The sequence below is a fragment of the Aricia agestis genome, chromosome 1 (assembly GCF_905147365.1).
Source record: "Aricia agestis chromosome 1, ilAriAges1.1, whole genome shotgun sequence".
NCBI lineage: Eukaryota > Metazoa > Arthropoda > Insecta > Lepidoptera > Lycaenidae > Aricia > Aricia agestis.
The window spans coordinates 12,423,964-12,436,816 of record NC_056406.1 but is presented as its reverse complement, the minus strand read 5'-3'; the positions used below and the strand labels follow the sequence as shown (position 1 = coordinate 12,436,816).

Genomic DNA, 12,853 nt, shown 5'->3' with positions numbered 1-12,853 from the left:
AAATAAAATATTGTGAATCCTCCCTTTTACTTTCATATTTTGCGTAACTAAAGGTACTATTGTTCTTATATTACACTAATTTTGAAGAAAAATTTTTCATTAATTTTTTACATATACGCTAGTGCTTGAATCAAATTTATCGATATGCTTATCGATATTTTACAATAACATAAAACTAAAACAAAAATCATTTACCTTTATATTTATCACCTTAAAAAGGACATATTATCTTATTTTAACGATTATTTTTAAGTAATAATTTTCTTTTGACATACCTAGTATAAAATCAAGATTTCACAGATCAGTCACTTGAATCTAATACTCATTGAATGCAGCTTTCAATAATATAATAGAGAGTTCTCTGACAGAATAGGTATAACTGCAACTTATATACTTATTAATCGGACTGGTACCGACTTCACAATTATGAAGATTGAGAACAGAAATACTGAGTACAGAATAAGGATTATTTACGGTTAAAGACTTTATTTCTCAAAAAAATTACAATAATTCACTTACTTGAGAACATTGACTAATAATAAGCAAACTTATTCTAGCGCAAGACACAGCTTAAATATATTATAACATAAATAAACAATAACTTGCAGTAAAAAAAATATAAGCGTAACTTATACTTACAGAACTTAAGTATTATTATTTGAACAAATCTTTCTGCAACATATTTGGCCAAAGAAATTCGTTTAACACACGGCACATCACACACCAGCCGCCTACTGCACTGCACAACATATTTAATACTTTCATTTAAGTATAATATTACTATTGTCTTTACCTTCAAATCGGTTCACAAACGGCGGAGTAATCGTTGAACATGTGCACATAAAAAATATATCCACAGCCGAACGTCTAACCTCCTCCTTTTTGGAAGTCGGTTAAAAATAATTGTAATAAAAAGTATTAGGGAGTGCCTCCGCTGCCGGCGCCGTTTTCCGAACTCCGAAGTTTGCCGAAGTCAAACAGAAACATCAAAAACATCAGACTTGAGCTAAAAGACTATGAAAAGTACAAATAATAAGGTCATAAATATTGTAAGGATGCATAATTATTTGAATCCTTCGATCGGGGATTCTCGGAAATGCTATTGTATTATATTGTTGTCGCGATCACCGGTGCTCGTATGGGGCTTGAATCTTGGATGCGTTAATGGTGGTGATGATGAAGATGCTGATGAATGTGATCTGCATAGTAGCATTTAAAGACAATATCTTTGCTTCTTTAAACAACGCTGAAACTCTCTAACATGTATAAGGAATCTGAAGTTCTGTTCAGTACCTTCGGAAGTATACCACGGAGTTTATAACTGTAGCTGTGGTGCAAAATATTACTTTTCGGTAGCTGAAAAAAGATAGCTAAGGTAAAGCTAAGCTAAGAAAATGCATCACAAAAAACTAAAATATCCACAGCCGAACAAGAAGGTACCAAACCTTCACCTTTGGAAGTCGGTAAAGTCGAATATATAAACTGAGACTATAATTATTATTTCTTTTTAAAATTTGTGTATTGGCACTGGAACCTAGCGCTTTAAGCATTATCACCGACTCCCATTTTGAGTACCAGCGCTGGCAGTCGTTGTTTTATATCTCGGCTGCCGGCAGTATACTTACCGTAATTCCCATTACTGATATTTTTGGGAGCCGGCGCCGGCAGCGGAGGCACTCCCAAAAGTATTATGATATTTTATGATATTATGTATTTAATTTAAGAATATAATATACTATGTGTGTTGTTGCAGCAATGTAAGGGCTGATTTACCAGATAGATTTTACCTGAGTAATAAATAAGTAACTTTATAATGTGTTATGTGTATATTATTTACCCCTACAAGAACCTCATGTCATAAGTCATAACGTCATATCCGACGAATGACGATAGAAAAATCATTCCAAACGAAAATCTGTATCTACTTTTCAATCGTCACCTTTTTTGCCAATTAAAATTTATGATACCTAATTTGAAATAAAAAATCTGTCAAAGTTGCATATTATTTATTTCTTATAGAAACTCAGGTAAAATACTATCGATAGTAAAATATACATCACTAGCACACGCACACATTGATCATTGATTGATCACAGATCAAAAATGGTCACGCATTTTCGGGTTGTCAGGTCTATACGACAGTACATTATAAGTTTATGGCATAAACCGTATTTTTGTAAAAAAAAAAATGGGTATCATAAATTATTGGGAATGGAATGTGCTATGGGCTATGGCAAAATGTTTTTAGTGGCTTTTTAAAAAGTGGTTAAAATAAGCTCATCTTTAAAGTAGGGCTTCATAACGTTATCGAATACCCGAAAAAATATTGTTACGTACCGGTATTTTCATAATGGTAGCCAGATAACGGTATGTTTTTTATCGATATATCTAGTAACATAACCAAAAAATATCGTTATAAAAATACCGGTAAACATAACGATATTTTCTGGTATCAGGTATGCGGTATGCGTCGTGCACCAAATCTCACTCGCAGCCCAACTTCCGACTTCCGAGCACCAGTTTTTATATACGTGGGAAAGCCATGCTTCGGCACGAATGGGCCGGCTCGACCGCAGAAATACCACGTTCTCACAGAAAACCGGTGAAACAGCGCTTGCGCTGTGTTTCGCCGAGTGAGTGAGTTTACCGGAGGCCCAATCCCCTCTGAAGAAGACACCAATAAGACTTCTAAGCATTTATTCACAACATTGTAATACACAGCTCTACATCACATTCTTACAAGTGACACAACCCTTCATATGTCATATATACGTTCAACACACCGCCCCCCATGAATATATTTCTTGAATATATTCTTAACAATACTTTAAATCCTTATAATATACACAATACTTTACATAGACCATTCTGAACCATACCCATGGTATGCCGATAGCTCATATCACTTCTAACATTACTAAGCACTGTTCCTCAACATAATAATATAGTCTCAAACTGACTATTAAATTAGCTTTAACACAGAATTTAACTTAAAATCTTTAAGAAAAACAATATAAAAATAATATAATAACATACTCTATCGTCTAAAAGTAATAATATATGACCCTGTACAAAACAGTAACTAAAAATTAATAATATTAATCTTTAATCATAATAAGAAACAATACGAATAGGTACTTTCTAGGCAAAGAGCAAACTTTCAATCTCAAAATCAAGTAATAATTCCATCTCTCCATTTATCTCGTGCGCAACGAGCACTCTCTGGAACACAACCCGACAAGATCCAACCGAAATGCGTATTCTGGGCTGTCAACCTATGTGATGGATCTCGGATTATATCATTAGCCAAAATAAGCCCATAAACGCCTGCGCCTAGCAATATTATGTTGACCTCACCAGTCATTCAGGCTAGTTAATAATGTCGACACCATCGGTTCCAGGGGTTGGGGATAAATCGTTCAGAACATAGGCTTCAATATTACACGTGTATTTACTTGTAGTGGACTGTATCTGGAAGTCTACCTTGTGGTTAATTTGTATGTTCTGTATGTTCTGACTCTCACCCCCCACACTTGTCACAACTTCGTCTACCGGCAACTTCTGAAGACCTAATAACTGCACCGTTTTATCTAGTCTTTATCCTATTAGGCTGTCCTCGTCCTCATTACCTGCCTGAGCCTCTTTATTTGGAAAATAGTAGAACTTAGTGATTTCCTTCTCTCTATGCAAAAGTGAGTGATGTCGACGATGACATTGATGGCATTTATTAGAATGTCTACATCTAGAGAGCCTGTGAAAGGCGCTAAAACAATTATAGCATAATTTTTTATTTCTAATAAAGTAGAGTCTAGTATCAAAATCTTGCTTTTCAAACAATCGACACTGATCTAGCTTATGACTTTTTGGCAGTACGGGCATACAATTGTCGTGATGGCAAAAACATGAGTCTTTTTCCTTTCGTCTACGTGTGTCTTTCCCTCTCTTAACTCTAAGAATTCTAATGCTCTAAATCTACTTTCCAAAAATTCATAAAATTCCATTAATGAAGGTAAATTCTCCAAGTTACTACTGATTCTTTGTTCCCATATCCTCTTTGATTCTCGGTCTAATTTCTGTGACACTATGTAAATTATTAGTATACTCCACGTGGAAGTATCCAAATCCAAATTACATAAGGCACTCAAGCATTCATTCGTTGTATCTAACAACCTTTTTATCCCTTTGCTATCCTCAGAAGCCAGACTATTTTGATTAAACAAACGATTCAGTATATTATTTGCCATTGTTATTGTACCTCTTCTTAACTATATTCCAACATATTTCATAATTTCCTTCAGTGATTGGTACACGACGAACTAAGTTTTCTGCTTCGCCCGTATCTCTTAAGATAATATAATTTCTCGATATTTGATAAATTGGATTTTCGATGTATAAGCGAGTCAAATAAATTGTAAAAAATGTACCATTCTGTATATTTTCCCGAGAAATTAGGAATCTGAATTTGGGGCAAGTTCACAGCGGTAGGGACAACATCTGTAGTACATAAGAGACTCTCCTTTAATGGGGCCTTATATTGCATAATATACTCCTCCTCAACTTCCTCAAATAGTACGTCTCTAAAATACTCGCAATCATCTGAAAACTCTTGACTTCTCAGCAGCTCGTAGTGATTCTTTTTGAACTGAACCCGTGTTTGTTCTAAGCCCTCGAGCCGAGCATTTATATAGGATCACGATCTTTTCTTAGATGATATTTGAAACTTAGCGTAATCTGTCGTAATTTGTGTCTGAAGATGCTTTTGTACTCTTATAGACCCTTCCATAGTCGCAAAATTGTTCGTACCAAATTTGCTTATCGGTTGTCAAGGCAATCGCTCACAAATTCTCAATAATTTTATTCCGATTTTATTCTCACCAAAAGTTGCCTATTACCATTTCTCCATATTGCTGCTGGCTCTTCTATAATATCCGGCTACTCGATGGACCATGAAGAAGGCACCAATAAGACTTCTAAGCATTTATTCACAACATTGTAATACACAGCTCTACATCACATTCTTACAAGTGACACAACCCTTCATATGTCATATATACGTTCAACACAGCGGGTGTTGAACGTATATATGACATATGAAGGGTTGTGTCACTTGTAAGAATGTGATGTAGAGCTGTGTATTACAATGTTGTGAATAAATGCTTAGAAGTCTTATTCCCTTCCCTTCTCTTCCCTACCCTCCCCTATTACCCTATTCCCTCTTAAAAGGCCGGCAACGCACCTGCAGCTCTTCTGATGCTGCGAGTGTCCATGGGCGACGGAAGTTGCTTTCCATCAGGTGATGTCCCTTCATATGTCATATATACGTTCAACACAGCGGGTGTTGAACGTATATATGACATATGAAGGGTTGTGTCACTTGTAAGAATGTGATGTAGAGCTGTGTATTACAATGTTGTGAATAAATGCTTAGAAGTCTTATTCCCTTCCCTTCTCTTCCCTACCCTCCCCTATTACCCTATTCCCTCTTAAAAGGCCGGCAACGCACCTGCAGCTCTTCTGATGCTGCGAGTGTCCATGGGCGACGGAAGTTGCTTTCCATCAGGTGATGTCCCTTCATATGTCATATATACGTTCAACACAGCGGGTGTTGAACGTATATATGACATATGAAGGGTTGTGTCACTTGTAAGAATGTGATGTAGAGCTGTGTATTACAATGTTGTGAATAAATGCTTAGAAGTCTTATTCCCTTCCCTTCTCTTCCCTACCCTCCCCTATTACCCTATTCCCTCTTAAAAGGCCGGCAACGCACCTGCAGCTCTTCTGATGCTGCGAGTGTCCATGGGCGACGGAAGTTGCTTTCCATCAGGTGATGTCCCTTCATATGTCATATATACGTTCAACACAGCGGGTGTTGAACGTATATATGACATATGAAGGGTTGTGTCACTTGTAAGAATGTGATGTAGAGCTGTGTATTACAATGTTGTGAATAAATGCTTAGAAGTCTTATTCCCTTCCCTTCTCTTCCCTACCCTCCCCTATTACCCTATTCCCTCTTAAAAGGCCGGCAACGCACCTGCAGCTCTTCTGATGCTGCGAGTGTCCATGGGCGACGGAAGTTGCTTTCCATCAGGTGATGTCCCTTCATATGTCATATATACGTTCAACACAGCGGGTGTTGAACGTATATATGACATATGAAGGGTTGTGTCACTTGTAAGAATGTGATGTAGAGCTGTGTATTACAATGTTGTGAATAAATGCTTAGAAGTCTTATTCCCTTCCCTTCTCTTCCCTACCCTCCCCTATTACCCTATTCCCTCTTAAAAGGCCGGCAACGCACCTGCAGCTCTTCTGATGCTGCGAGTGTCCATGGGCGACGGAAGTTGCTTTCCATCAGGTGATGTCCCTTCATATGTCATATATACGTTCAACACAGCGGGTGTTGAACGTATATATGACATATGAAGGGTTGTGTCACTTGTAAGAATGTGATGTAGAGCTGTGTATTACAATGTTGTGAATAAATGCTTAGAAGTCTTATTCCCTTCCCTTCTCTTCCCTACCCTCCCCTATTACCCTATTCCCTCTTAAAAGGCCGGCAACGCACCTGCAGCTCTTCTGATGCTGCGAGTGTCCATGGGCGACGGAAGTTGCTTTCCATCAGGTGACCCGTATGCTCGTTCGCCCCCTTAATTTCATCAAAAAAAAAACTTTGACTTGACAAGTCAAGATGGTGCTGCAATTTGTTTATTCAATGAATGCAGAAAATTATGCAAGGTACCTATGTCCGTATTTATTTACTTGTTTTAATTGTGGCGAATGCGGGGGATGGGCAAAATATGGATAATTATTTGTATGTATATATATATATATATATATATATATATATCGGCTCCAACGATTTTCATGAAATTTAGTATATAGGGGGTTTCAGGGGCGATAAATCGATCTAGCTAGGAATTATTTTTAGAAAATGTCTTTTTATTCGTGTTTTATAGGATACCGAGCAAAGCTCGGTCAAATAGCTAGTATTTATTTTGTAGACTGTAGTTAAAAATATCAACACATTTAAAAAAGGAAGCACAAATTTATATGATAGCATTTACAAAATATATTATAACACGGAAAATATTTTAAAGAGCGCAGCCCGTCGGATCAGAGGCGCTTTGTACACGACGGGGCGGGGCGGACCGGTCAATTTCGCCGCGAACGATAGCACAAAGGGAATCCTACAATATGTATTACCAACGCACACCAAGGGCAAAAAGACCGCTCCGCAGGTCCCCGGCGGGCTCTGGCGGCGCGGCTGCCAGCCGTGGATCACACAAACCAGTTTACATGCAGTAACGCAGACGACGCGGCAGCGCGAGGCGGCAGCTAGCTGTATTCTCTCTATCTCCACTAGAACGAACGTCCTGAACTGACTGCCTCCACTCGTCGTGTGCTTTGTGTAACTACGCGGCGAGGGCAGCTGCAGACATCGACGGGCAGACGCGGTCTTTATTCCTTCGTGGACAAAAAGCCCGCCTCGCCCCGTCGTCTGCAAAACAACAGAGTCCGCCCGGCAGCCAGCGCACGGCGCACGTGTTGACAATACAATAGTTTACTATACAAACCATAAATTAGTAATATTTGAACAAAGAAACTAAGCACTGACGTCATTTTTCCTATAATATATACCTACTGGTCACCAGACACGTCTAGTTTAATTTTGTGCATACTGCATACTGAATTGACTGATTAAATTAAGTACTTATTATCAAAAGGTTACGTTATCAAAGAACATATATTTACCGTTATAAATCCTATTTACCGTTATAACATTTACCCTTTGAGTTTTTCATCATTGCATTTACCGGTATTAATTCCAATTTTTACCGTTATTTCTAGTATCGGGTAAATTTGATACCGTTATCTATGCCCTTGAAGCAATAACGTTATGAAAAAATACCGGTAATTGAAGCCCTGCTTTAAAGGGCCCATTCACGGCAGTCCGCCGTGCAGTTCGCCAGCTTATGCAGGATAGTGAATGATGTCGCAGGCCTGCAGGCTGCATGGCGTCCGGCCTGCGTCACCATTCACAATCCTGCATAAGCCGGCGGACTGCAATGCAGGATAGTGATTGGGCCACTCTATGGTGTTTTTGAGATAACGATACACCGCGAAAAGTAAAACCGTAGAAATACGAAATATCTTTTAAAGAATACGGTTTGGCCCAAACCGTATTTTTGTAAAAAAAAATTTGGGAATCATAAATTGGGAATCATAATATATTGTGCTATGGCAAAATGTCTTTTAGTGGCTTTTCTTACGTAGTATATGACATTCTCTTTGGTGGCTTTTTAAAATGTGTTTAAAATAAGCTCATCTTATGGTGTTTTTGAGATAACGATAGTACCGCGAAAAGTAAAACAGAAGAAATACGAAAATATCCTCTAATTGAATAACTCTATTCAACAAAAAAAGAAACAGGAATTTATCTCTGTTCACACCACAGATTTTAGACTTAATTTCCTGTTCTGAGCTTCACACCGTTCGGCGTTCACACAGCTGACAGCAGTCTGCAGTTCAAAAAGTTATGCGTAATGTCAGATTGTCAAGATATTTTGATTCCTAGGTAGATGATTCCATGGACCTACGTCATGTGGATGTAGTCGGAATAGGTCAATTCAATATTAGCTGTGATCGGTCGATGGGTTTGACTTAAAGCGACCAAATTACTTAGGTCCGCCGTCTGCCTAGGAATCAACTTCTCTGATAGTACATTAGCAGAGTAGACAGAATAGCATGGCATGGAAATGTGGGCTATTACTTATTAGCTTTAGTCCATTGAAATGTTACATATTTTGCTTTGCATTTATTAGAGGACCCAATTGTATTTTTGGGATATGTTGGGGGGTTTGGTGGTCAATAGAAGCTTAACCTCAAGTTTGTGGTTGAACACCCTTGACTCCCGGCCGCCATCCTGAAAAAAATCCGATTCAAGAAAATAGTCCCAACACTATTTTCTTGAATCGCGATATCTTGGAAACTATACGTCATCTTACGAAAATGTTATGCCTATATTCTTGGGGCGCCAGACATGTGATCAAATACGCAAATTCGCCAAGTGTGGCACTGACATTTGCCTATTTGTGCAAAGTTATTGCTGGCATTTTCCAATTTGTGCAAAGTTTGCTCAAACTTTGAAGCCCATGTCTGGCGCCGGCTATAGAAGTCATGTCGGATCACCAAATACATTCTTATAAACCCCCGTTAACGACTTGTGGACCACCGTTTTTTTTCACGCAAGCGTAAACCTCTGTCGGGCTCCCGTGGACCCCTGGGGGTCCATTGGTCCTGGACCACTTTGGGAATCAATGTAGTAAGTTCTAGTTACTAGAGTCTGGCTAGCGAAAGATGAGACTGGAAAAAGGCGGCAAATTAAAAAAAATCGACGTATAACAACCCTGTTTATAGCCGGAATTATAGTTTTAATCTACGAACTACGAATAATAAAAACTAAGAAACCTTATTATTCGTAGTTCGTAGATCAAAACTATAAATCCGGCTATAGACATGGTTGTTAAACGTCGATTTTTTGAATTTGCCGCCTTTTTCCAGTCTCATCTTTCGCTAGCCAGACTCTAGTAGATGAATGAATTTTGAGCTTGGCAACACAATAGTATCTGTCATTCAATCTTTATCTTTTGCCAAGTGACAAGTGACAACTTAAATTTTTGACAGTCCTTTCCGGTTTAGTTCTTTGGGGCTAGAAGCCGTAGTTTCGGTTTTTATTATTTTAATCGCCCGTAATCCTAAAAAATGAGAATCTATAAGGATATTATTACTGGTAATTGTTTTCAGTAATTATTGCTTATCAATTTAGTGCCTATATTTTACTTTTAATGTGTTTCTAAAATAATAAAAATTTCGAAGTGATTTTGACATTTCGACAAAGTGATGGGTTATAAAAGTTATACGGATTATATTTTGTGCCACATAGTCAATGACTTAAGTAGTCGGTAAGTATGCCTACTAAACGTATTGGTCTACATTTCAGGTGACGAGATGTTCTCGGACACCTACAAAATCAAGTTGGTTGACGAGGTCATATACGAAGTCACCGGTAAATTGGAGACGAGGACCCACGGCGATGTAAAAATTGAGGGGTTCAACCCTTCTGCTGAAGAAGCGGACGAAGGTACAGATTCCGCGACCGAAAGTGGTGTAGATATTGTTTTAAACCACAGGCTGGTGGAAACATATGCGTTTGGCGACAAAAAATCCTACACATTATACCTTAAAGACTACATGAAAAAGTGAGTGTATAGTGCTTGTGTGCTTTTCTTCCATAATTATTAGTGATTTGCTTGTTAACCAGTAACCTGTCATTCAATATTTAGTAAACAAAGTGCCAGATTAGATATAAATTATAATAATATCATTAATGCCATGTCATTAAGATCACTTCATATTAAACAACAGCTGGGCTACAGTTTATTGCGATGTGATAATGAACTTAAAGTTGTCACTACTTGTGGTAATGATACCTTGACATTGAATAGCCTGATGAGATAGATAAGACCTAGTAAGTGACCTACATTAGAAACATGCTACTGAAATCTTAATATTAATGGATAAGAATCAGTAATGTCTTCTATATTTTTTTTTAAATAATACCACAATTTTAGTCAGTGGTTAGGGAACATACCCACCTACCCATACTACATGACCTATTTAGGGGGGGTAGATTTTTGCTGAGAGAAACGTCACACATTTTGACTATCTTCGAATCTTGCGTGCAATGTTGGGTGCTTCTTTACAGTTGGTGGAGCTGATGCATGAATATTAAAATGTTGACAACTTCACCAAACTATAAACTACCTGACAACCAGTGCTTGTGTGTCAGGCAGTTTTCAGTTTGGTGAAATACCATGTGAAAACTTGAAAGGGGTTAGGCATAATACTACACGTGGTTACCAAAGGGGGAGGGGGTCAAAAAATCTTACAAAACAGGTCACGTATTATGGGTATGTTCCCTTATATTATCATGTTAACTTTATTTGTGTGAGCTTTGCCTCATATAAAATTGTAAATATCACTTGAAAGCCTAGGACAGCATCTGTAAATAAGGTATTTGCTGTGTAAATACTTTAATTTAGTATAATTGGACTGAGACATTATTGATTCTAAACCTAAGATTTTGTTACCCAGCTGCTCTCTTGTCTAATAGAGCAGCTTGGTAACAAAATATTGCTGTTGCATTTGCCAAATCCTTTGTTTTTTAGTCAAATTTTCAGGGTAAGTAAACAATGAAATTTTAGTTAATGAAGGTTGGACTTATCAATAAATTAAAAATACAGTATGGTGGCAAATATTTTAATATCTATGGACGCTTAACACCACGTCAGTCTGGCCCTGAAGGACTTGTGTTACAGGTACCAGACAACGGAAATATATTTAATACTTTTATACTATACATATATTTAAGATTTATATTATAATCTTATTATGTATGAACTATGAATTAAGATTAATTTATTGAAAAGTCCATTAATCATTCAATAAAATAGTTTATTGTCTACCCCTGAAAATTTGACTAAAAACACAAAGGATTTGGCAATTGCAACAACAACGTTACGATTGGGATTTCGTGGGAAGTCCAAACACAATAGATTTTCAATTGTTATGCAGCACCCAGGTGCCACTTGGGAGTTGATGGGTTTTTTTATGCATTTTTATTACCAATCTGTGGAGTTTGTTTATTAAATGTAATTATGACATATAGAAGTACAACTTACAAGAATATTGAAATACTATCTAATATTTGTGCATAGCATCATCTAATACCAAGGGACGGTTTTGTATTGTCTCATGGAGCTTTTGATGCAAGATTAAATACCTTTTATGAAAAAACATTCATCCACATGGTGATTGTTCATGAAAGGGGGGTAACATTTTTGTTTGCTTTAATTTTGAATTAGGTTAAGTTCTGTAGTATCTTCACAACAGATTAAAAGTGGTATACTCTGCTTTGAGTATTTATGCACTAAATATAAATGGACCTGTTTGTAATACAAAAATAATAATAATTTGAAATCGTTTAGCAAAAGCTAGTAGCTAGTACCAACTAGATGTTACATAATATTATTGTGATAATATAACTCTCACACTTTTATTTCTATTTATTTTTAGATTAGTAGCAAAATTGGAAGAGAAGTCTCCCGACCAGGTTGAGGTTTTCAAAACAAACATGAACAAAGTAATGAAAGACATCCTCGGCAGGTTTAAGGAACTTCAATTCTTTACTGGTGAATCTATGGACTGCGACGGTATGGTTGCCATGATGGAGTACAGAGATATTGATGGTGTTTCCACTCCCGTCATGATGTTCTTCAGACATGGACTTGAGGAAGAGAAGTTCTAAGTACAGCATAAGTGATATTCATATTATTACAATTTATAACGCCTAACATTTTTTTATTTATTTTCTTAATCATGTCTACTCAGTACGCTTCGGCTACACCCCATTGAAGGCTGAACTGAACTTTTTATTAAATGAATGTTGCATATTATAAATAACAGGAATAAATTAATGTCAGCATATTAATGTATTTTATTTCATGGATTTTGTAATGTTGTCTGTTATAATCTTCTACCCCTTATTCTTACTACTGCAGTTTGTATTATGTACACTCTAAAGAACACCATAATATTATGTAACAATATTTTGATATATCAAAATATTGTTACATAATATTATGGTGTTTTTTACATATTATGATTAGGTATACCTAATAATATGTAATATTTGTACACACCAATTTCATTTTGTAGTTTAATTAGTGATTTTGAACCTTTTTTATGATGTGACCCCTAGGACAAAAAAATGTTCCCGACCCCCTAC

General features: G+C 36.9%; 1 protein-coding gene across 1 annotated transcript; it reads left to right on the top strand.

The window, feature by feature from the left end:
- Positions 1 to 9,666: 9,666 nt before the first annotated feature.
- On the top strand, positions 9,667 to 12,552 carry LOC121726776 (translationally-controlled tumor protein homolog). The gene is made up of 3 exons (XM_042114324.1): positions 9,667 to 9,796; positions 10,007 to 10,265; positions 12,142 to 12,552. The coding sequence occupies exons 1-3, from the start codon at positions 9,769 to 9,771 to the stop codon at positions 12,371 to 12,373; spliced, it is 519 nt and encodes a 172-aa protein (XP_041970258.1). The 5' UTR covers positions 9,667 to 9,768; the 3' UTR covers positions 12,374 to 12,552.
- The last annotated feature ends 301 nt before the right edge of the window (positions 12,553 to 12,853 follow it).